We start from the raw sequence: 25,840 nt of genomic DNA on the forward strand, positions 1-25,840 counted from the left end.
CACATCAGGCTCCCTGGAGCCTACTTTTCCCTCTGCCTACCACTCCCCCTGCTTATATTCTCTCTGACAAAATAGATAAATAAAATCTTTAAAAACAACAGCAACAAAAACAGCTCAGGGATCTGGGACGCAGGGTGGCTCAGTTGGTTAAGCATCTACCTTTGGCTCAGGTCATAATCCCAGGGTCCTGGGATCCAGTCCCACATCAGGCTCCCTGCTCAGCAAGGAGCCTGCTTCTCCCTCTGCCTGACACTTCCCCTGCTTGCTTGCGCACGTGCACTCTTCTCCCGCTAACAAGTAAAATTTTTGAAACAAACAAACAAACACTTCAGGGGTGCCCGGGTAGTTCCGTTGGTCAAGCATGTGACTGTTGATTTCAGCTCAGGTCATGAGCTCGGAGTTCTGAGACTGAACCACGTATAAAACACTGGGCATGGAGTCTGCTTAAGTTTCTCTCTCCCTCCCGCTCTGTACCTCCCCCTGCTTATGTATGCTCTCTCTAATTTAATTAGTTTAATTAATTTAACTTATTATTTATTTGTTAATAAATAAAATCTTTTTGTTAAAAAGTTTGGTTTGAATAAAGGCATGTATTAGGACATCACCACTGCTCATAAAAGCGAAGTTTTTTCTCTCTACCCCTTTTCTATTATTCCCTTCCCTTGACCCCAAGCCCTAACAGCAATAATTTTGTGCGTTCTCTCTCCAGGGAAGATGACAAGAAATTTTAGGAAGACAGAAAGAAGCTAATGCACCCTCACATCCCCCCGTGTCTAGAAAAGTAAACTGACACACAGAGAGTCAATCTTTTGAACTTTAAATAAAACTGTACTCATCTCTTCACACTCCTATACAGAGTGATACTATGGGGTCTCCTGGCAAGAATGGCCTTGGATACAAATGTCTACAATACTTTGCAGCTTTTATGAACATGAAGTGCAAAGTTTCTCTGTAAAATATAGTAGTCAGTAAAACACAGAGAAAAGGCAAAGCCCAACTGCTTTTGAAATCAGAGAATATATCCTAAGAGATTGTAACATAAAATAAACATATATTTTAATTAAAGAAAAACGCTGTTAAGAATATAGAATAAGTGCCATGTAACACCTATCCATATAAGCATAATGGAAGCACTGGTCCGGTAAAAGTTTAACAGAAGAGGGGTGCCTGGGTGGCTCAGTCAGTTAAGAAGCTGCTTCACCTCAGGTCATGATCCCAGGATCCTGGAATAGAGCCCCACATCGGGCTGCCTACTCGGCTAGAAGCCTGCTTCTCCCTCTCCCACTTCCCCGGCTTGTGTTCCCTCTCTGTCAAATAAATAAAATCTTTAAAAAAAAAAAAAAAAAAGTTATAACAGAAGAGACAAAATGGGGAGTAAAGGCTAAGATGCCATGCTTCATTTTAAACTAAAAGGCATCACCTGTTAGTAACTTTGAAGAAATAGACGTTGTTTTACTTCATCAAGTTGATCCCTCAAGATGAGAACACTAAAACAAATATACTCACTGATTTTTTTTTTTTTAGATTTTATTTATTAGCCAGAGAGAGGGAGAGAGCACACAAGCAGGGGAACCAGCAGGCAGAGGGAAAAGGCTCCCCACTAAGCAGGGATTTCCCCATGCGGGGCTCAATCCCAGGACCCCAAGGATCATGACCTGAGCTGAGGGCAGAGAGTTAACCTACCGGGCCACCCAGGTGTCCCCCCATGAGTTCTTATATACAGAAAACTCTACTTCACAAGACTGGAAAGATGTAGAACTTTAAATGAGAAAAGAATTATTTCCACCTCTGGAAGGAATTACAGGCAGAGCACTCCACGGCAGTAAGAAAACAGCAGTTTCCAGCCTCGGTAAAAATGTTTGATTTAAGGTTTTTACACTAATATTCCTATTTTGCTTAATAAAATAATTGTTCACAGGTAAATGTGATTTCAAATTATCCTCTTAATAATGAATTAACTTTCATTATTTCAACCAGTCAAGGACTGACGACAGCATTCACTCTCACACTAAGATGCTTTTGAGTATCTAGATAGAGCATTTTTAAATAACAGTAGAGTTGTGATTTGTGAACAAGGATTATCAGATTTCTAGTATATATTCTCTCTACCACATTCCCTACCACAGATCATTTCACAAAAATATGAGTATCCAATTGATTTTGATACCAAATAAAACTGTTGGAGTCACAGCAGAGGAGTTAATTTCCCCTGCAATTATTAAAGGTAAAGCAAACATAAGGATTTTTGAAGAACTCAATGTGAAAAACTGGTGAGAACCTTGATATGGTGCTACCCTAGACCAGGCAGTGTCCTAGAAACATAAACATAAGGATAAATTCTTTGGGATATATGAGATTTACGTATCAACGTATCAGATATGTAGGAAGTAGCCACTCATTTAGATCACTGCTTTGTAATAGGAGGTGGTTCAAATCCCTGACAAAGCTGTCAACCACCAGAGAGAAAGATCACATAACTATGATGCACCCACTTCCTATAAACCATCTCCACTCACCCTGAGACTCGGGTTGCCATATCCAATAAAATGCTTCTCCACTCCAACTGCTCAAATCTCCAAATCCGTGCCGTTCCATCTCTGCTACCACTTAAGAACCTTAAAAAATTCAGAAAAAGATCTTATACTCACATACATGCCAAGAAGTACAGTCAAAATCACAAGCAAAAGGCATTCTCAATGTAGCCATCCTGACCGCAGGGAAACGTACAGGTATTAATTCAAAAGACAGGGATTTAGAGCAAATCTGATGAGGAAAAAAATCTGGTTTGCTCTAATTTGCCTGGCCCTCTGCAGTTAAAGCACTTTTCAAACTCAACCAACAGCCTGTCGAAAAGACTGAGTTTTGAGAAGACAATGTACAAGTAGTACATGGAGGGGAAAACAAACAGGAAGAATTAAAAGATGTGTGGGAAGACCAGTAAGAGCAAAATTCCATAGTAAGCATCTTCATTCTAAACTCAAATTCATCTTGTAACAAAGGATGAACTCGACAAAGGATAAACTCAAACAAATACATCTTTTAACAAAGGAAAGTGTTAAAAACTGCAATTTAGGAAAGGCACCTAAAAAAAAACTGGAGACCAAGAGTATATAATTAAAGTGACAATTCTGTCACATGACACAACATGGTGGCTGCTAGAAGAGATTTTTTTTACTTAAACAAGGAACTTCATTAGCTTTCCACCTAATAGTTGAGCTCCTATTGGTCACAGGACCTGGTAGAAGCTACAATTGTAAAAACCTGTGCTTAACGTGTTCCCCCCACTGCAGACACTTTTCATTCAGTTAATACACTTACTACTAAAGTGCCTGCAGTACATACAGCCATGTATCAGCTGTACTAGTATGAACCAGAGCGGATCGGCCTCAAAGCACATTCACACTGACGCGCTCACTCGCTCTCGCGCGCGCTCTCTCTCTCTCTCACACACACACACTTACCGATCACCATTGTTACAAAACTGGATACTATCAACTTTATCCTAAGGGGGGTGGGATGGGGCAGAAAACAAACACAAAAGTGATCACTCTTATTTGTAAATAAAACAACAACAAAAAAACCCACTCCATTTTTAGAACTGGAAGCATGGTTGAGAGTAAGAATGTGCACTTGTGCGGCTTAGCACCATCGTTCCTACATTTACACGCAAAAAACCTAACTATAACACGACTATAAAAAGAGAAGCTTTCCTTCTAAGTTTAAAACTGTATTTACGTGCTCGCTTCGGCAGCACATATACTAAAACTGTATTTACAAAGAACTACATTTGTTAAGAATTCACATGTAGAAAGTAAAGCATAAAGTAGCTGAAAACAAGGCATTACTTTGATAATTATTTACATATTTAAAATTTTTTTTTCTTTTAAAGTCATTTGGAACTATTAATTTCATAGAACTTCCTATGGGAAAAGACAACCTGACTACTAAGCAGTATTCCAGAATCCTAAGAGTTAACTACTTTACTATACATTAACAGCATTCTGATTTCATGAGTGTGATTAAAATGAGTAAGTCCCCTGAAACTAAACCCACCCAAATAAATTGTCATAATCAAGATTTTCAACTTAAAGCTGAAATAACCACAAAATACTGGCACAGTCATATACTTAGTCGTCAATAATAACCTTCACCTTTATATATGCAATCCCTCCTGCATTTAAAATTAGAATAACAATTTTGTTAGCAATATTTGACTATGGACCAAGAGGAATATTAATGATTAGTTTATAGAATTTTATAACATGAATACTTACAGTGTGGCTTTCAAGTTCTGCGATTTTTTCAGGTGCTTCAAAACCCAAAAAATACATTCTGATTACATGATCAGTACTACCTGTGGCTAAAAACATACCACCTGAAATAAAAATGTTAAGGTTTAAAAATTCAGTGTGTAACAAATATCTGAACCAAATTTCTATATCAAATTAAGCAAGATATTTTATTCCAAAATTACATTTATCTCAATATATCCATTTTCTAACACACTATATAAAGACCTTTTAAAATTAATATAATACAGAGTGATGTAATTTATAACAAAAAATACATATGCATTTGGTCTTCATTCCTGTTTCTGGCACAGAGTTCCTAAAACCCTTGGGATTTCCCAAGCAACAACATTGATGAAAGTATCTGGATATTCAAAACAAATCCATTTCACCCACACCGGAGTTTATGTTAATAAAGTGACTCTTGGGGCGCCTGGGTGGCTTAGTGGGTTAAAGCCGCTGCCTTCGGCTCAGGTCATGATCTCAGGGTCCTGGGATCGAGCCCCGCATCAGGCTCTCCCCTCAACAGGGAACCTGCTTCCTTCTCTCTCTCTGACTGCCTCTCTGACTACTTGTGGTTTCTGTCAAATAAATAAATATAGTCTTATAAATAAATAAGTAAGTAAATAGGGAGAGCACCTAAGAATGGGGGTGCTGACTGCAAGAAGTACCAACCATGTTTAGAAGGTTGGAACTTCTGGTCCCACTTTTCTGACCTCTGAGGAGGGGGAGAAGAAGGGAGGTGAATCAATCACCAATGATTTAATCAACTGTTTCTATGTAACAGAACTCCATGAAAACCTAAAGGACAGTGTTCAGAAAGCTTCCAGGCTGGTGACCATGTGGAGATTTGGGAAGGCCGGCATGTCCAGAGAGTCCGTACGCTTTATCCTCTGCATCCCTTCCACACGGCTGTCACTCAGTTATATCCTTTTATAATAAGCTGGAAATCTGGTAAAACGTCTGAGTTCTGTGAGCGGTTCGAGCAAAATAATCAAACCCAAGGAGGGAGTCATGGAACCTCTGGTCTTTAGCCAGTCGGTCAGAAGCACAGCTGACAACTGGGTCTGACCAGGGTGGGGGGTGGGGGTTTTGGAGAACTGAACTCTTAACCTGTGGGATCACACACTGTTCTTTAGAGAAAGGGTCTCAGAACAGAGCTGAACTGTAGGACACCCAGCTGGTGCTGAAGAATTGCTGGATGGTGTTGGAAAAAAAAAAAAAAAAAAAAAAAGAACCAAATACATATACATCAGATGGAACTTTAATTAAAAGTGTACTTCAATCTGGAAATGTTCACTATCTCCCACTGCTTTATTAATTGTGGCAATGACCATATGTGCTGCTTAAGATGCTTGACAAAAGAGGCCCTGCTTTCTAAATAACTTCACGTACCTAAACTTAGCTTCAGAATACAAAATTCACTCATTCAAGTTTTTAGACTTTTATGTAAAGGGGAAAATCTCTGACTTCCCCTAAAAAGAAAGATTACCACACAAGCTCACTGTACAAGAAAAGAAAATGAACAATAACTTCACCCAAAATGAGTGGAAAACAAATTTAAACTATAAAAATCTGCAGTTCAGCCTGTTCAAGAAAAGCAGAGTTTTGGTATTACCTCACACAGGGGGCTCATGTGGATACCTTAAGCCTCCTTTCGCCGACTCTGATTACCAAGAGAAATCAGAGAATGGGACAATGAGGGGAGTGAAAGACAAGGAGAAAAGCTAATGAAATAAACATCTTGGATTAAACCTAATGAAATGGGCATAAGTGATTTACCATCCATCTGACAAATACTCTTAGCAATAACATGATCATTCAATAAATACTAAATAAAACTAAGAAGAAAAATTACTGAAGTTATCTTACCAACACTAAAAGAAGAACAAAGCATCTGTACACCTGGTCTAGGCTTTTCCGTGAACTTCAGAGGACGTGGACTTTAAAAGAAGTTGTTTTAAAACTCATTAGTTCAAAAGATTAACAGGGTTTATAATGTCGGCTTTAATCTAGCATGGTTAGAAGTCATCACCTTATTATACAGTAGCTCACAGGCATTTCTGCATACGCTGTTAGAGCTGGACGGAGTCCAAAGGCTCTGCCCCATCCCGGTATACCCAAGAGCCTGACCCCACAGCAATGGCTTCACCCGCCAATCCCATCTTGTAACTGAGGAGACTAAAACTCACACTGCAAGTGAACCCACTATGCAGGCTGTAGAGCAGGGTACACAGCCATGAGGAACAGCACTGCTCAACAGAAACAATGCAAGCCACACATGTAACTTTAAATTTTTATAGTAGCCACATTAAATGTAGAAAGATAAAATCAGTTTTATTTCATTTAACCTAATATATCCAAAATATCATATGAATATGAATAAAATATTAATGAGAACTTCAGATACTTTTCTTTCTCTATCTTGGAAATCTTCCAGAATATACTAGATACATACTACACCTTAATTTGAACCCTTTTCATCAAAGATAATTTATCTGTATTTAGGTTTCCTAAAACTCACAGCTGAGAAACTAAATTCACATAGTCTATTTGAAATACACTTACAGGTTTTGTGGTTCCTGAGTCAAGTATCAGTTTTTAAGATGAAACTAATAATTAAGTTCTTCAAATGCACCACCCACATCCGAGATGCTCGACAGTCCCATGTGGCTGGTGGCTACTGTCCGGGACAGCATAGGTCTACAACCTGTCTTCTGATTCTTAAGTAATCCTGCCTAAATTTCTGAGTATACATCTCTAACATTTTTCAAAACACTTCACATACATACAATCTCACTTTTTTCTCCCCATGAGATGTGTCCACTAAGAATAGCTATGCTTCTTTCACACACCTAAACAGTGCATTGTAGGGGCGCCTGGGTGGCTCAGAGGTTAGGCATCAACTCTTGATTTCAGCTCAGGTCATGATCTCAGCATCATGAGATCGAGTCCCACAAGTGGGTCTGCACTCAGTGTGCAGTCCGCTTGAGATTCTCTCTCTCTCTCTCCCTCTGCCCCTCCCCCTGAGCACACTCTCTAAAATAAATAAACAACACACTGTAAAAAGTCAATAGGGCAGTAATGCTGTATATAATAGAAAAGTGAAAAGGCAACCACAATACAGAACTTCTCTTTATAATCAGACTTCATCTCATTAGACTAAATTAAACATTAAAGAAAGAGAACTCATCACACAATTACAGCCACTTACCTGAATTTCAGAGATTCTAAGTCCCACTGCCAGAAACAAACTGTTCCATCAGCACCAGTAGAGACCATGTATCTCTGGGGGCCTTTGGCCATAGGGCTAAACTAAAATGCAACAAGACGGACAATTCAGTTTCCTGAGCTTCTACTGAGGTCATAGTGCAATGGCTTTCCAAAGTTAACTTCAACTGACACACTTAAGTAAAACTTAAGAATTACAAAATACAGGCAATAGCATAGTGAAAAATAAAAGGAAAAAAAAAGGTCTAACTCTAATTTATAAATGTAATGTGATCTCAGTAAAAGACTACTTTCAAAACTAATAACCAAGAATAGCCAGAAAAGCTTTTAACAGAGAGAAAGTGAAGACCTGATCTTACCAATATGAAAGCATTATCACAAAGCCTCAGTAAGTAAAATTCAGGGGCATGGTAGGTACAGTGACAGAATGACCAATGGAAAAGTACACTCTGAAGTCCAAACTGGACCTTGACGTAAGAGCTAAGATGAAGGTGCCCTCTCAAATCATTTGGGAAACAATGGATCACTGCATAAAATGATTTACCAACTGTGCAGCAATCTGGAAGCTGTTCTCTGGACTGTACACCAGGATAAATCCCAAGGAGATCAACAACTCAGATATTTAAAAAAGAGAACTATAAGTGTAGTCTTAAAAAAAAACCACAAGAATTATACTGTAACTTCAGAATTGAGCTAGCATTTATGTTTAACAAAGTTCAACTGTATTACACAACAAGCTAGACAACGTAAGACCAATTTGGACCAGGAGATACCCAAGAGGGCTTAATGGACAAAGAGGAAAATACAAAGAAAACAAGAAAAACACACTAGGCAAAAGAATATGAACAGAAGTACCAGAGTGAGAAGGAATATGGTATGTGATAGCAACAGAAATATCTATGTGACTGAAGTGCTCATTTTGCAAGTGATGGAGGAATGGGTTAAATGGGTAGAGAATCTGGACCGAATAAGATCAAGAAGTAACTGCAGTCCTCAAGTAAAACCCTAAAATGTGTTGGACAGCAGTCCATCACAGTTACGAAAAGGAAACATAAGAAAAACAACTAAGAATCAATCCAGTTAATCTAAGAACCTTAACTGGAAGGAAGTACTCCCTTCCTTTGCCCAGAATGGGGAGGAAAGCCAAGAAGAAGGCCAGGTCGTGCTGACTCATGAGGCATTCGAGACAAAGGAGGTCAGCAAACAAAGACCAGTGAGAAAGGAAGAGCTGCGAAGAAAGTTTTTAGGTTATTTACATAATTATTTACCATTACAGCATCGCAGAGAGTTACAGTGTATTATCTGATTTATTATTTTTCTCAGGATTATGCACTTGGTAAGGGAGGTAGATCTGCACCTAATAATTTTTCAAAGAAGCTTCTTCCAAGTTCCTTCTCTTCACTACGGGAAATGAAGTGCTTTTTAAATGCCAAAAGTGATTAGTTATATCAAAGCAGATGTGTTCCAGAATATGGGCTAAAACTGAGTTTTGGAGGATATCCCATTAAAAGTAGTAACCGAAGGACTTAATAATCAAGTATTTTTGTTAATTAAAATTCCACCATGAAATCTGTACATCTGCTAAAGTACTTGAAGAATTCTAAACCTGAATTTCTGTGGAAAAGTAACTATTTTAAGTGACCTATGTTTTAATTAAATCCAATTCTTAGATACACAAATGGTGTTGCTCTCTATTCTGCCCCTAGCTCAACACCATACTGTTTTCTCTGTAATACCTCTAAAGAATTTTTATACCGAATACGGAAAAAGTTAAGGTCTCTTTTTTTTTTTAATTTTTTTTTTAAGATTTTATTATTATTATTTTTTTTGATAGAGAGAGATCACAAGTAGGCAGAGAGGCAGGCAGAGAGAGAAGGGGAAGCAGGCTCCCCGCTGAGCAGAGAGCCCGATGCGGGGCTCGATCCCAGGACCCTGAGATCATGACCTGAGCCGAAGGCAGAGGCTTAAACCACTGAGCCACCCAGGCGCCCTGTAAGGTCTCTTTTGATGAGGGGTTTTCTGGGAGGGGGCAGGAGAAGGGCTCTATGTGTTTGTCTTCTTCTAAATGAACTTGATGGCATGCTGAACTCCATTCAAACAAAGCACCTGGGATTTCAAACATAAACACACTAACTTTATACCAAGACTTGGAAAGATATGCTATCCTTACATCACTGAATCTTCTGATTCAGGAGTATACTAGACGTTTTAACTAATACAGATTATTCCCTCCCCCCTCCTCCGACCACAGACCCCAAGGCTCTGTCATTATTTTTAAGACCTTTCTTCATATAGACTTTTCCCATTTCCTGATAAATGTGTTTGCAGGCTTTTGTTGCTACTGTGAATTATGTTCTTACTCCATTACATCAGTTAATTAGTTACTGGTAGTTTATAGTGAAGTTTTGGTTTTAGGACACAGGTCCTATATCCATCCAGTTTACTAAGATCTCAGCAATTCTAGTAAGTTTTACTAGAATTCACCAGTGAGTCCTCTGAGCTTGGAGTTTTCTTTTTAGATTTTTTTTTTCTTTTTTTAAGTGCCCAACAGGAATTTTTAACCTTTCAAGCCTGTCCTTTACTGTTTGTAAGTAGCACCACTCCTCAAATGCAGAATCACTGACAGCCAGCCATGTTCCATTAAGTAACCTCAAAGCTACTCATCAGTGACCATAATATGGATTTTTGGATATTAAAAATTAAGAGTCTCACTTTTCCAAGATGGTTTAGGCAAGTTCTGCATAAAGGAAAAGAGTAAGAAGTATGATCTCTCATAGTCGCTGGTGGCTTCGTGATTCTGTACAACAATCTCACACGGCTACTTCCAAAGTCAAAATAGTTTTCTTGAAATCTATACATTTTGAGTAACTATTCAGCACAGAACATACACCTGGATGCATAGTAAGTTCTACTTTTACAACTTGTTTAGTGGCAAAATAAGGACTTTTTAATGTATGCTGATCCTCTGTTTTGCTATTAAAGAATGAAGTATTCAAAGGTAGTTTAGCCCTATTAACAGCTAAATGCACATGTTTCCTGTGTCTTTACTACATGTACATTCTAGACAAAGCTGAGGAGGGGCAATTTGTACAACATAAAACTCACCATTTTAGCTATTTTAAAATTACAATTCACGGAGCACCTGGGTGGCTCAGTCCGTTAAGCATCTGACTCATTTTGGCTCAGGTCATAATCTCAGGATCCTGAGATCCAGCTCCAAGGTGGGCTCCACAGTGGGCTCCCCGCTTAGCATGGAGTTGCTTAAGATTCTTTCTCTCCCCTTCCCCCCCACCCCTCCTCCCTTCTCATCCTTTTTCTCCTCCTGTCTAAACTAAATAAAAATAAATAAAACATACAGTTCACAACAGCACGTAGTAGATTTTCTCACTGGCTGCTATACTGGCCTGGAAGTTTGTATCAAATAACATAATGTCAACTGTGGAACACACAGTGAAGATCTGAATAAATGTTCAAACTATGAAAACTTCTAGAGAATTTCTTGCCTTAAAATAAACAGGCACAGCAATAAACTTGCTTAAAGTTTCAAAATATAACACTATCTCAATTATGTTTGTCTTCATTCAAAAATATATCTGTTATCTTTATTCGTCAAGAAAACTGACCGGAAGAGTTGAGAAAAGTGTCTCTAGTCACGGGACTACATGTATGTATTTAGAGACAACTAAACATACAGCCTGGGTGCAGTGGAACCACTCCCACAGTTTTATCCAAAATCAAATCGGAGGCACCAGTGTACCTTACAAATCAGTATCTTCCTAACAAAACATTCATTTTCAAAAAACTGACTGAATAGCACCATTTTCAGTTCTGAATGAACTAATGGCTCAAAGACTAGGATTTGCTTTAGATACAACAGGAGATGAATAGAGCAAAAAAAAACTGGCCATGAGTTAATGGGCATCTAGGGGTTCATTATACTATTCTACTTTGTGTATACATAAAATTATCCTCCACAATAAAGTGAAAAGATTTTTTAAATATACTTCAGCAAACTTAATCAACTTAGAAAAATCCACAGGTTTTAAAGTAGAAAAATCATGAACCTATCCTGCTTCTAACAGACACTCCCCCAGCTCAACTATAAGCCCAATTAGGAAACAGTTAAGTTATCCATCAGGCCTTGATGTAAAGCCCTAAGTGCAATGGACAACATTACCTCACCTTTCCAAGATCCATGGAGGTATGATTAATTACATTTTCTCTTGATTAGTAAAACAGACCACATAATTACTATTTCTCATCCCTAAGGGGGGAGTTTTAAAGGAAAAGATCATACACAAATGTGCACACTAAAGCTAGTTTACCTGTAAAGATGTGATTGACCCCGTGTGTCCTTGGAGCACAGCAACTGGGGCACAAGTTCTCAAGCACCACACTCTAATTATCTTATCACAGCTCCCTGCAGCAATCATTGTATTCTCATAGTTTACTGCCATATCTGAAATTTCTGCAGAATGACCTCTTAATGTGGATAATAGGCGGCCATTGTGTGTTGACCAAATCTTCACCAAACAATCATCTGAACCCTGAGAAGAAATACACCCAAAGACAAATATTAAAACAGCAAATCTTTTCTAGCATTTTTTTTTCATGTTACAGCAACTTTATTCACAAATGCTAATACTCAGAAGTAACCAAGATGTTCTAGCATTTTTAAAAATAACATTTCCAGGTCACTCAAATTAAGTATAACTCTTCTCTTTCCAACTGTATGATACTCTGTAAATTATGACTCGTACAGTCAGAACACTTACGGAGCAATAGGATTTTTTTTTTTCTTCAAATCAAGTAACATCTATATAAACATACTATGAAAAAAAAAGATACTATGAAGTTTTCATTTCTGTGGATCAGACCACATTACAAATACTAATTTCCCAAAATCCCCCACCAAGTAATGAGTTCAACTAAAAATTCATTGCTCACCTATTTCAATTAACAATGGTTAAATGTCACTTTAGCTCACATCAAGCTAAATAATTTGATACGCATCAGGACAGACCTACAGTTCACAAGCTAAGTGAGTGGCAACCTCAAAAACAACTAAAAAATAATGGGATTAGCATCCTCATTTTAAATAACGGAACAACACAGTCTCAAACTCATAGCCACCAGCCAGCATCCACCTAACTCAGAAAATTTTTTAGTATTTACTCTGAATCTCACAACTGAAAAAGGGAACTTAAACTTCTGACCCATTGTAATCGTCCCTTAAAATATTAAAATGTTAGATTATAAATTTTTACATATAGTTTCACAATAATAATAAAATAATTTTTCACTGTTCAAGTAATCAATTCCCTGGATCAATGAGTAAGCAATATGAATATGAATCGCCTGCAGAGATTTGGATTTTTATGGAAACTTTTTCGGTCTGTTTTGGTTACTGAACATACTAGAAATTACCCTCAGCAGTAGGTCTAGAATGGGCTGGAAGTGAAATACCAGGCATGCGTATTTTTAAGATCCTTGATGATCATGCCCATGAACCACTCTCTAAGTCAATGTCTCACAAACACTACACAAGGCCTGGCTATCTGCATCTGAATCACTTGGGATACTTAATAAAAATGCAAATTCATGGGCCCCACACTAGATCAATGGAGTCAAAATCCCTGAGAATGGAAACCACAGAATCTACATGTTTTATAAGATCTCCTACATGATTCTAATGTACACAATGCTCTAGATGATACCAAATTGAGTTTAAAACGTTAACTCACGGTAAAGATTCTATGTCCTGTCCTATCAAATGCTACACAGTAAACAGCAGACAGATGTCCGAGAATCCTTCTGTGCATTTTTATATGCTGATACATAGTTCCTGGAAATGCTGTGCTAAAAGTGGAACACCCTGTGAGTTGTTTTCCTCGATGTATCTCCACTAGGAAATAAAAACAATGAAAATGGTTAAGGGAAGAGCCAATATGTAAAAAATGAAGAAAAACTCCAAAACAATTTCTAGAGGGTCACAGAATCTACATTCATGATATGCTAAGGACACAAGTTTCTCCCCAACTCTGTTCTACTATAACCACCATTATGAGCCTCTCGTTACCATAAGATTATCTCTCATTAATTTTTATTACATTTAGTAATAACTTTAAAAAATATTAAGTCTGAAAATTGGTACTTATTACTACTGAAACAACACTACCAGTATTTCCCTTTAAATTTTAATATAGCCATTACAAAGTTAGGCAAGAAATTAAAAACATGGTTTCGGGCATCTGCCAAGCACACTCACTCACCAAGACTGGGTGGGGAACCATAATTCACTGGCATTTCTGGAGGTCTTCCTCTGTGAAGAGCAGCAAAGGCAGAGCCCTTCCAAACTGTGTGCCTGCAGTCTTTAAAACGAATTTTAGATACACATAAAATCTTGAAAGTTAACCCCAAGAAAGATTTTATAGAATACTTACGTATATTGTAACAAACTGTTTATTCAAAGTTTTACCAACTAATAAACTTTAACAGAAAAGCCCTAGAGGTTTATTAGACTACTTCTGAAGGGGAAAAAAAAAATAAGACATCTCAGATACAACAACAGCTAACATTGAGTATAGCACTTTACAATGTACAAAGTGCTTTCCACGTACATCATCTCATTGAATCCTCACAACAACCCTGTGAGGTAGGTGTGATCGCCAATGCACAAGTGAGGTAACTGAGGCTCAAAGGTTCTGGGACCTTTCAAGAGACCCACTGCCAATGACCAAGTCCAGACGGACCATAAAACCAAATCTTTTGACTCCCAAGCCCTAGTCAATGCCGAGTAAGTTTTTATTTATCAATGCAGAATTACACCACACGATATGAATGGTAAGAGATCTTAGTCACAACGGATCCAGCTTTCCCAAAATGGAAATTTTTGTAAGAAAAATTTTATTTGACTTATAGGAAAATCCTTAAAATGTTAATGGAGTTTTAAAATTAATTTTTGCCAATATTACCATGACTTTAATCTCCTTAGGAAATATTGACAAAATTAAATGGCTTTCCTCTTGTTTTAGGATCATGGATAAGCCTTTACCCAAGAGCACATACACAGGATCTGTGAGTGTGAACACTAATTCTCGAGTTCCGTCCCTCTTTGAACTATCAACAAATACACTAAGAAGAAACATCTGCCCCCTCTGGAGGAGACAGCAGCGGAACACAGGTTATGCTGTGCCAGGAATTAGCTTCTTCACAAATGAAAGAGGAAGGGAAGGAAGGCATCATATAAACCTCTACTGAGCCTCGGGTGCCCCAACCTAACACGCATGTTACTTTTTACATGAACGGATTCATTACCACTATCATGACCGAAGAGCAGTTACAAGGCATCCTCTCTTGACACCAGTACAAAACAGAGAAATATGGGCCCCTACCCTAGAGCAGCTGGCTCAAGTCTCTTCTAAGGTCTGCCAGTTCTAAAGCAGTGCTCATCACAAAACGACACGGAGCTTGACACAAGTAAAGAAAACAGAGGAAAACAGGCCACTCAGGCAACTACTACATAACAACCTAAAATAGAATAATTACAAGGTGAATAGGGACACAGAGAAGGGAGAGGAAGAACAGTTTCCTGACCCAAGCCACAGTGTGGCAGGGCCACAGAGCACTAAGAAGTAACTAAAGCTGACAAACCAGTCTGGCATGGAACCAAGAAGGAGGGTTGTTCTTTCTCAGTCAAGCTTTATATGCTGCTGGCGCACCTAGGAGGCAGCACCGTATCAGCAATGGATCTTAAAGAAAATCACGGGTATACTCAGGATCAGAAGAGCCAACATGCTTGCCCATTAGCAGTTAAGCCACGTCATATACATAGATCGTATCACATACATATACTTAATCTAAGTGATTTATACCAAGCTAACAGAAAAAGAACAGCAATTCCAAACATTTTGCTACCACATAACTTTGCAAAAAAATTAAAATCGATGAAAAAGAACCATGCAATTGTACATTTTTGGTGCTTGTTTCAAACTGCTACCAATTTAGAAAATCACTTCCCCTTATTACAAAGGGCTTTCAGAATCTAAATACCAAATAAAATACTTCTAGCATTTAAAGAGTTTATTAGACACATACAATTACATTCAATGAAGTTATAAGTGAGCTACAAAATGGAAAATTAAGAACTCACATCGATAAAACCTCAAACACATCTCAGAATAAATTCAAGCTTTTTCACTTAACATCTAAACCTTAATCATTTTTTTTAAATGCAGAAGGACCCATTAAACACTTATGTAGTAAAATTCAATGTCTATGCTAAATGCAGAGAATTTTATAGTCCACAGCATGGTTTATAGTTACATATCGCCTTTCTTCCACAACGCTTACATTACTTCACAATTATAATTATTATTAAGCTACAAAGCAGAACACTTCTTCAAATTAAGGTACCTTTTGCTGTACGTAGCAAAGACTGCCTTCCTGCACCAAGTAAAGAAGTGACTCTTGAAATACTGGGTGGAATTTCTTTATCCAACATGGGACCAATGCGTTGGCAGATTTGCAACAGATGATCAGGAGCCACATGCTTATTGGACAAGACCTAAGTTGGAGAACAAGTTGTAAAAACATTATTTACAATATTATTCAATAAATATTAAAACTTTAGGGATAAGTCTGACAAAACATGAGAAAAACATGTACAATGAAAACTACAAATCATTGATGAAAGAAATTACAGAAAATCCAAATGAACAGCCAGCTGAGACACCTGGGTGGTACAGTCACTGGGCATCTGCCTTCGGCTCATGTCATGATCCTGGGGTCGTGGAATTGAGCCCCACATCAGGCTCTCTGCTCAGCAGGAAGCCTCCCCACTACCGCCCTTGTGTTTCCTCTCTGTCTCTCTGTCAAATACATAAATAAAATCTTCAAAAATAAATAAACATGGGGGCACCTGGGTGGCTCAGTGGGTTAAGCCTCTGCATTCGGCTCAGGTCATGATCCCAGGGTCCTGGGATGGAGCCCCCATCAGGCTGCAGGGAGCCCGCTTCCCCCTCTCTCTTTGCTTGCCTCTCTGCATACTTGTGATCTCTCTGTCAAATAAATCAATAAAACTTCTTAAAATAAATAAACAAACATCAAACTGATCTATAGGTTGAAAGCCATCCCAATCAAAATCCAAGCAGGCTTTTTTGCAGAAATTGACAATTTTACTCCAAAATTCATATTCAAATGCAAGTGGCCTACAAAAGCCAAAGCAGTTTTTTTAAAAAACAAAATTGATGTATGAAAATAATACCAGCGTACAGGAATCATTACGTAAGGACAACTGATTTTTAACAAAAGCACAAAAAACAAAAGATAATCTTTTCAACAAACAGCTAGAACAACTGGATATCCATTTGCCAAAAAAAAAATTTTTAAACTAGCGTCGATCCATACCTCACACCATAAACAAAAATTATCTCAAGGCAGATCACATATCTAAATGCACAATCTAAAACTGCAAAACTTATCACAGAAATCACCAGAGAAATCTTTTAAGACCTGGTGTTAGACAAAGATCTCTGAAGACAACAAAAATACAATCCACACAACAACCAACAGACAGACTTCATCAAAACTAACAGCTTCTGGTTTTTCTAAAGGCTGTTCAAAGCATGAAAAGAGAACCCACAGACTGAAAGAAGTGTCAAAAAAGCTTATCTCTGCTAAATTACTTGTATCTAGAATATAAAAAACTCTCAAAACTCATTTAAAAAAACAATTTTTAAAAACAGGCAAAGATTTGAACAGACATGTCTCTCTCTCTCTCTCTCTCTCTCTCTCACACACACACACACACACACACACACACACACACACAGGAATACTACTCAGCCATCAAAAATAACTAAATCTTGCCATTTGCACTGACATGGATAGAACTATAGGGTGTTTTGCCAAGTGAAGTAAGTCAGAGAAAGACAAATACCATTTGATTTCACTCATATGTAAAATTTTAGAAACAAAACCGATGAACATAGGGGGAAGAGAAGGAAAAATAAAATTAAGACCAAAACAGAGAGAGAGGCAAACCAGAAGAGATGCTAAACTCTAGGAAATAAACAGGGTTGCTGGAGGGGGAGTGGGTGGGTGGAGCGTGTAACTGGGTGATGAGCATTAAGGAGGGCATGTGACGGAATGAGCACTGGATATTGTATGCAGTTGATGAATCACTGAACTCTACCTCTGAAACTAATGATACACTACAGGTTAATTATAACTGAATTTAAATTGTAAGAAATTTTTAAATGAACCATTAATAACACACAAGGAGATGAAATCTCAAATTAATTACGCTGAAAGACCCAGAAAAAAAGCACACCCTGTATGATTTTATTTAACATAAAACTCTAGAAAATGCACATTAATATATCATGACAGAAAGCAGATCTCCCTGGGAACGGGGAGAAAAGAAAAGCAGGAGAGATTACAGAGGGGAAGAAGACATTCTGGGGTGTGACAGAAATGTTCACTATCTTCATTGTGATGGGTTCATCAGCATTAATACACATGCAAATTCATCAACATGAACCTTTATAAATATGCATGCAGTTTATTTCAGGTCATATATATTTCAAAAAATTAAAAACACAGAGGTACTGTGTAAGTTCAACTTCTAAAGATGCCTAATGTTACCTGATTTGAATTTTAATGCTGTGTTAAGGTTTCTCAATCATGAGATGAGGTCTCTCAATGGTGACATTACCAACATTTGAGGGAAGACAAAAATCATCACTGCACAGGACTGTCTGTACAGGCAAGGCACACTGCACCCCGGCTCCCTTCCATCACTGCCAACAGTATTCTCCATGCCACTCTGACACCAACAGTGCCCCACACACTTTTTCAAGCTCCCTGAGAAACCCTGCTCCAGAGAAAATGTGAAACAAACTTCAAGATCTCACTTTTGATTCTTATACATTAATTCAAATATAAAATAAGCCTGGATTCAATATAATGTTGTTGTGGGGTACCCGGGTGGCTCAGTCAGTTGAATGTCTGACTCTTGATTTCAGCTCAGTTCATGATTTTTTTTTTTTTAGCATAACAGTATTCATTATTTTTGCACCACACCCAGTGCTCCATACAATCGTGCTCTCCCTAATACCCACCACCTGGTACCCCGACCTCCCACCCTCAGTTCATGATCTTAGGGTTGTGAGATCGAGCCCCACATTGGACTCTATGCTCAACATGGAGTCGGCTTGAGATTCTCTCCCCCTCTCTCTGACCCTCCCACTTCCTCCACTCTTTTTCTCTCAAGTAAACAGAATATTTAAAATTTTTGTTTGTAAGCCCTTGTGACAGAAGAGGCTAAATAAAAGATCTTCAACTTTTCAACCTGACTTTTGTTTCCTACACTGACAGATTATCCCACAGCAAAACTCCAAAAGGCCTATCAAAGCTCAGATAGACATCAAAGTGTTCCTTAATACTAATTAGCACTCTGTGCTTCAAAGTATCGCATGTGAAAGCCCAAAAACTTGTAGATAATGAGCTCATCACAGGAGGGAAGAGACAGGAGGAACTAGAAGGCAATTACAACAGGGCCAAGAAAATTACAGATCTAAGAATTTGTCAGTGATGCAAATCTGAAAACAAAACCCCCACTGAAGTAACTTGCACTGATCCACCTAAATAACCTATCTAAAAAGCTTAAAAAAGACAAAAGGACTTTGGGCAATGGCAACATAGCTTCTGTAAGGCAGAAAATCACTCTAATAGTTTTAAGATTTCTACTATCCAGGTGGGATGGATAAGATATACTTGGCTTTAAGTTTTGGGGTTACACAACCAAGCCTGTGTCCTGAGTGGAGATAAGACAAGCTATGAGAGACAAGGCTAAAAACAAATTCTCTAACAGAAAAGGTACGGACAGAAAATTTTAAACAGAGTGCTTCCAAGTGCTAGACATGGTCTTATTTTATCTCTTAAATGATCGAGAAGGGGAACTTTCTAGATTATACTCGCTGCCTGAGTTGAAGCAGCAATAAAACAGTTCATTAAAGTAATAGGAGCCTTCGACATAGGCATGTGTACTTAGACCAAGTCCGGGTTTTGTAGGAACATGGATCTCATGCAACAGCTGTAATCCCATAAAGAAAATTAGACTCGTTGCATTTCTGAGGATTCCAGCATAATCATCAAAGATTGAGGTGGAGGAGGTTTGTTAACCTATTTTTGTATAAAACAAGGTATTTCTGGAAAGTATGGTGGTCCTAATACAAACAACAAAAATGAACAGAGAAGGGTCCTGAGTATGAGCCTCACACCGGGCATAGAGACTGCTTAAAGAGAAAAGCTCAAAACACAAAGATAAGGGGCACCTGGGCATCTCAGTCAGTTAAGCAATAACTGACACCTGACTTCTGCTCAGGTCAGGATCTCAGCCTGGTGAGATCCAGCCCCACGCTGGGTTCCACACTCAGCATGAAGTCTGCTTTAGATTTTTTTCCCTCTCCCTCTTCCCCGCCCCCTGCTTGTGTGCACATGCACTCTCACTCGCAAATTATGTTTTTAAAAAAGAAAATGGTTCTCGATTAAAACTTAGTATCATAATGACCAACGATAAATAATGTTCCATCAGTATTTTCAAGTCCTCCACAGGCTGGTAATAGTCTCTACCAGTGACTTCAATGAGTAAGGCAGTTTTACAACGTTCTCAGAATTAAGTTCCTTCCAACATCAAGTATTTCTTGTAGCCACAGTCAGTATCATCTTATTTTTGTAGCCAATCAGTCTCAAAGAGTTCATAAGCCATAATCCTAGGACCACTGTGTTACTGTCACTGTCACCAAATCAAACTGTGAGCACGAGTCTCTTCAAGCCCAGGGCAGCAGCTGTAACGTGGAAGCAGAGTCTAGATAACGGGTCAAACTGGAAAGCTATGGGAGAGAGTAGCTTTTTCTGTTAAGTTTGGGATACCATAATCAGGTCTAGAATGAATGGTTAGTATCTTTAATATGTACATAATCTAACCTTTAGCTTTCCTCCATTAAACTACATCTAGAAACCTTACAAGGAAAAATGTGAACTACCACATCACATCACAACTCCTATATAACGGGCACACAGTACCACAATGAAACAAGATGTGACAACAAAGTCTTTGATAGAGAATAAAAAATGGATGCCTTCCGTAAGTAATTCTCCTCAGCCTCTGATGTCACAGAAGTTCTTGGCCTCTTTTCTAAGCTTTATCAAGAAATGCAAGTTTAGTCAATGGCAAGATAAATATTGCTATAGATGTAAGAGGGGAAAAGAACTTAACCCTTAGTTTATACAAAAGGACATAGGCAGAGAAATGGTCTAGTGTTGGCACAAAGATCCTTCACTCAAAAGCACTGCTTTTAATTCAGGAAAGACACCTAGTTTTAGCTTCCTGGAGACCAGCTTTGCTCACCCTATAGCCACTGTCTCCCCCACTTGGAAAGGATGCTCTTTTGTAACCAGGAGGCCATGTGAGGTATTCCTGCCCAAAGAAATGGAGAAGAAACTTTCTGGGGCAAGGGAATGTTCCTGAAAAAGTCTCCTCCCTAAAAAAAACCTTCCCTCCCAGCATTTCTAGGATAGCAACCCCTGCCCCAGAAAGTCTCTTCTCCTAATAAAAGAACCCTTTCCTCCCATCATTTCGAGGATATGACAGCAACCGTAAAAGTTTGAGGAGAAAAAAACCAAAACATCAATGTGCCCAATCAAAAAGATAGAGACTAAGGCCTTAATGACACCATTAAATCTTTGTATCAATTCCCCTACAGACTTATAAGATCTCTTTATAACTTTATTATTTAGGCCACTGCTTCTGAGCAAGGAAAGCATCCCATAAGCCTTCTATCATGTGCTACGCAATCACAACAATCCTACCAGTGCTGCCCACCAACCTGAAAATCTGAGGATAAGTCATCCACCAGCCATCCCATAAAGTGAGGCTTGGAAATAGCTTGGAAAATGCTATTCATGTTTCAGCCAATACTAAACGAGGACATAAATCCTTAGTTAGTATTTCTGTGTAACCCATTAATATCATTTTCCTCTTCCCTTACTTAGCAAAACAGTGAGCCCTATTTCTAGCCTATAAAAGCTTTCCCAAATTACAAATTATTCATAAGAAGAGTATCTAAGGGGCGCCTGGGTGGCTCAGTGGTTTAAGCCTCTGCCTTCCGCTCAGGTCATGATCTCAGGGTCCTGGGATCGAGTCCCGCATCGGGCTCTCTGCTCAGCGGGGAGCCTGCTTCCCTCTCTCTCTCTCTGCCTGCCTCTCCATCTACTTGTGATTTCTCTCTGTCAAATAAATAAATAAAATCTTTAAAAAAAAAAAAAAAGAAGAGTATCTAAGATTTCCGATATTCCTGATAGGGAGTTCTGACTGATCATCTCAATAGCAAGGAAGATCATCTGAAAGGAATAAAATACAAAAGGCAAACTAATCGGGGCTTTATCCATAAATCAGCTGACTTCTGAAAAGACACCACTAAACTTGAGATTATTCTGTCGTAACATATGAAAATAATTAAATTTTCTAAGCAAAACCTAATTAAAATGAACCTGTGTGAAGACTAATCAAAGTCTGGGTTCTACACGGAACTTAATGAAGAGACAAATATGCCCTAAAAAGTCAACCCTCTTTTTTTCTTATTTCACAAGATGTATTAAAGCAGAAGAGGCAGGACATTTCAAAATATAGGAGTTTTAAACACGCTACGGACTACAGAAGATACGAACTAGTGATGTGCCAGTCAAGTAATAACTTCAGCCACATGAACAAAGATCATAGTTTTCAGTATTAGTATCTTCTAGCCAGACTTAGTTTATCACTTCATCAAGAAGTCTGCCATATTCCAAAAGACCAACAGAAATAAAACCTATTCATCTTAGCTATGTCTTGAAACCAAATTCATGAAACTCAACACAAAACGAGCTTACAGAGTCAAATAAAAGCCCTGCACCTAATGAGATTCCAGGTTTGGCTACAGAATCCTGCAGTGTAGGAAACAATTCTTAATACAGTTAAGGCTCTATTCAGAATAGAAGTATTAGTCCCCAAACGAGTAACAAGCCAGAAAGGATCCAGAGCTGCACAACTACTGGTTCAACTCAGAGTTCAGAACCAATTCCTTCCTAACTGGCTGAAAGCAGAACACTGTGTATTTAAGGATCATCTTCTTTTTGAGCTAAAATCCTGAGCAAAAGGAATTTGATAAACCATTTTAATAAGAAATGTATCATAAATCTGATCACTAACATAGTATACAATGTTACAAGAATGGAGAAGAAAGTCTAGAAGAAAATCAGCAAAGGGCACTTGGGTGGTTTACACTGTTAAGAGTCCGCCTTCGGCTCAGGACATGATCCCAGGATCCTGGGACTGAGCCCCACATCAGGCTCCATGCTCCCTCTCCCTCTGCTACTGCTCCCCCGCATGTGCGCACGCTGTGCGTGTGATCTCTCTCTGTCAAACAAATACAAAAAACCTAAAAAAAAAGTCAGCAAGAATATAGTACATGATGATGACCACAGTCCCTGTAGAGAAAGGACAGAAGACTCAAATGGTACATGCAAACTGACAGTTTGGAAAAAGCTGGATTCATACCTCACACCAACCATATGTTCAAACCAAACGAACATGAAGACATTACAAAGGAATTACAAATGGACTAGAAAAAATAACAATGAATAGATACATAATACCACCTTTTATAATATTAATCTTTGGGTGCAGAAATGCTTTAAGGACAACCCTAAACACAAAATAAAGATTAACATGGTTATCAAACTCTTAAACCTCTGTTTTTTTTAAAAAAAAAAAAAAAAAAAAAGGCTCCAAATAAGGCTCCCAACAAAAGTAAAAGCAGCCTGCAAGCTGGGAAAGGGACCTACAATACATGGCTGACTAAAGGAACCTAGAGAGATGAAGAATTCTTACAAAATGGTAAGACAGAAGTAGGAAAGCAGGTAAGATATAAAAAGGCATTTCAGAAAAGATAAATTATCAACAGCTGCAGAACAAACTTCCTTAAAAAAAAGTCTTAAGCATGTTAACTGCTGGGTCACTATCCTTATGAAGAATTTTGTCTTGTTTTTTTTACTTCTACGATGGCTTAATTGCCAACTAGGAAGGATTACTGATTTAAGAAAAAGCCCCATATTAGCACTTTTATTACATCTTTACATCTTTAAAATATCATAAATAAGGCTGAAAAATCATCTGGTATCTTCTGTTTCTGTAGCTAGACAACTTAAATCTTACTCATCAGCCTGCTCAACTGTTCCTTTTTCAGAAACACAGATACCAGCAGAAAATGCTCTGATATCCTTGTTTTTACAGGCTGTGGCTTGCTCAATCACTTGCTGAATCAAAGCAACTGAGTTTGATACAAGGTCAATGTCCTTTCCTTCAAGAATTAACTCCTCTTCCCTGGCTTGAAATACAGAACAAGCAATACCTGGCCATATCCAAACCCACAGATGGGTGTATTTTTCACTCAAGAAACTTCAGATTTCCACCAGAGAACTGTTCTTCTGAATAACAACGCTGCCAGGGAAGGGAGCATACACAGACGTCATCTTGTAAAGGAAGCACAGTGTAATAATGCCCTTGATCACCTCGTGTGCAGAACCACAGACAGCAAGGACAGTGGACAGCTCTGCTCTCCTTCCCACCAGTCAACTCGGAGCCTTTTCTTCTTCCAAGGAGACTGAGTTCTATATTGATGTGACCGAACTCTTTTCTCAGGGTTCCCCTGGGGCCCTTCATAGTAACACTGTGTCAACTAGAGTGTCAACAGTCTGACTGCTGACAATGGTCTTCATTCCCGCAGCAGACGTGGCGAAGAAGAGCTATGCAGGCTGTAAGACTGGCGGCCCCCGCTCCTTCCTTTGATCCTCTCACGGCTTCACTTCCTTGTTCATCCTTCAAGCCACAGGTCACCCCAAGGACAAAAGCTGTCCCTCCCCACCACCCTTCCCAATCCTTTTCACCTACGTGAATTTGTATTACAGTAACTTGCCTGCTACTTCTAGTTCCCCCTAGAGTGTAAAGCCCCAGGAAACCAGGAGCTTTGTCCGCCTCATCCACACTGGTCTCCCTGGAATCTTGAATACAACAGGCTTTCCTTTACTGAATAAATGCATCCCACATTCCTGAATGACTATCACACAAAGTGGGCTCGCTGCTGGGTCCACCCCTTACAAACACTACCTCACTGAAGTGACTTATCCCTTCCAGCTTCACCTCAAACAAGAATTCACAATACAGACAAGGTAACAGGATTGCTAAAAGTAAATGAAATTATACAGTGAACCTCAACCTTTGAGTAGTACTTGGCAAAAAATGACTCAAACATTAACTACTGAGGGACACCTGGCTGGCTCAGTCAGAAGAGCTTGGGACTCTAGGTCTCCCAGCCATGAGTTCGTGCCCCACCGTGGTCGTGTAGAGCTCATGTTTACATATAAATAAACAAACTTAAAAAAAAAAAAAATTTTACTCAACGGTTAAGTTTCTAAAGATTTATGACAAGTGACAATTATAAAAGATGTAAATAAACGCACAGATCTTACTTTGGTATGCATAGAATCACTAACAGAAAAAAACCTAGAAAACAACCAAATGCCCAACAAACAAAAGGTCAGATAAAATTATCTAGAGAAATGGAAAGGAATTCTCAAAATATTATCTTTTTAAAGATCCTATTCTGGGGGGCGCCGGGATGGTTGAGTAGGTAAAGCATCTGCCCGCAGCTCAGGTCAAGATGCCAGGTCCCAGGATAGAGCATCCCCTATGCCCCGTAGGGCCCGGCTCCCTGCTCAGTGAGCAAGGAGCCTGCTTCTCCCTCTCCTTCTGCCCCACCCCACCTCTTGCCCTCATGTGCTCTCAAAAAAAAAAAAAAAAAGAAAGACAGACCCTATTTTTGTTAGAGTATATGCATGAAGAAAAATGATCACCTATCATTTTCATGATTTTTCTATTTTTTCTTTGCTTTTTGCATTTTCTAAATATCCTACAATAAAAAGCTATTTTTATTTAGTATTAGGACACTTTTGGTCAGATTACATAGAAAAGACTAATAAACAAATTACATCGATTTTCAGATACCCCCGCCCCAATAAAGACCACTACCAACACCAAGATCCTCAAACATTTTACATGTAAATATGGGCAAAATTTAATATCGGCAAAATGTAGGCTTTATATTGGGGCTCAACCACAAGGTCTTTTTCCAACAAGTTTCTCAATGTGGAATCCAGCCTGAAACATACAAATGGTAGTTTAACTAGCAGGTACTTGAGTAAGGGGGTAGTAGACTCTT

At 38.6% G+C, this 25,840-nt stretch overlaps 1 protein-coding gene and 1 pseudogene across 3 annotated transcripts in view; both read right to left on the reverse strand.

Annotated features, from left to right (window-relative positions):
* The window catches only part of BRWD1 (bromodomain and WD repeat domain containing 1), a 109,278-nt gene that overhangs the window by 72,188 nt on the left and 11,250 nt on the right, over positions 1-25,840 (reverse strand). For all 3 annotated transcript variants that reach the window (XM_032355136.1, XM_032355143.1, XM_032355130.1), the window contains exons 5-13: positions 15,936-16,086; positions 13,793-13,891; positions 13,265-13,425; positions 11,846-12,067; positions 7,504-7,604; positions 6,162-6,232; positions 4,275-4,375; positions 3,462-3,502; positions 2,517-2,615 (exon numbers count right to left, since the gene is read on the reverse strand). In XM_032355136.1, the coding sequence (XP_032211027.1) occupies positions 2,517-2,615; positions 3,462-3,502; positions 4,275-4,375; positions 6,162-6,232; positions 7,504-7,604; positions 11,846-12,067; positions 13,265-13,425; positions 13,793-13,891; positions 15,936-16,086 (1,046 nt within the window). The remainder of the gene's footprint in view (positions 1-2,516; positions 2,616-3,461; positions 3,503-4,274; positions 4,376-6,161; positions 6,233-7,503; positions 7,605-11,845; positions 12,068-13,264; positions 13,426-13,792; positions 13,892-15,935; positions 16,087-25,840) is intronic.
* Positions 23,333-25,365, reverse strand: LOC116597435 (annotated as a pseudogene).

The sequence above is a fragment of the Mustela erminea genome, chromosome 1 (genome assembly GCF_009829155.1).
Source record: "Mustela erminea isolate mMusErm1 chromosome 1, mMusErm1.Pri, whole genome shotgun sequence".
Taxonomy (NCBI): domain Eukaryota; kingdom Metazoa; phylum Chordata; class Mammalia; order Carnivora; family Mustelidae; genus Mustela; species Mustela erminea.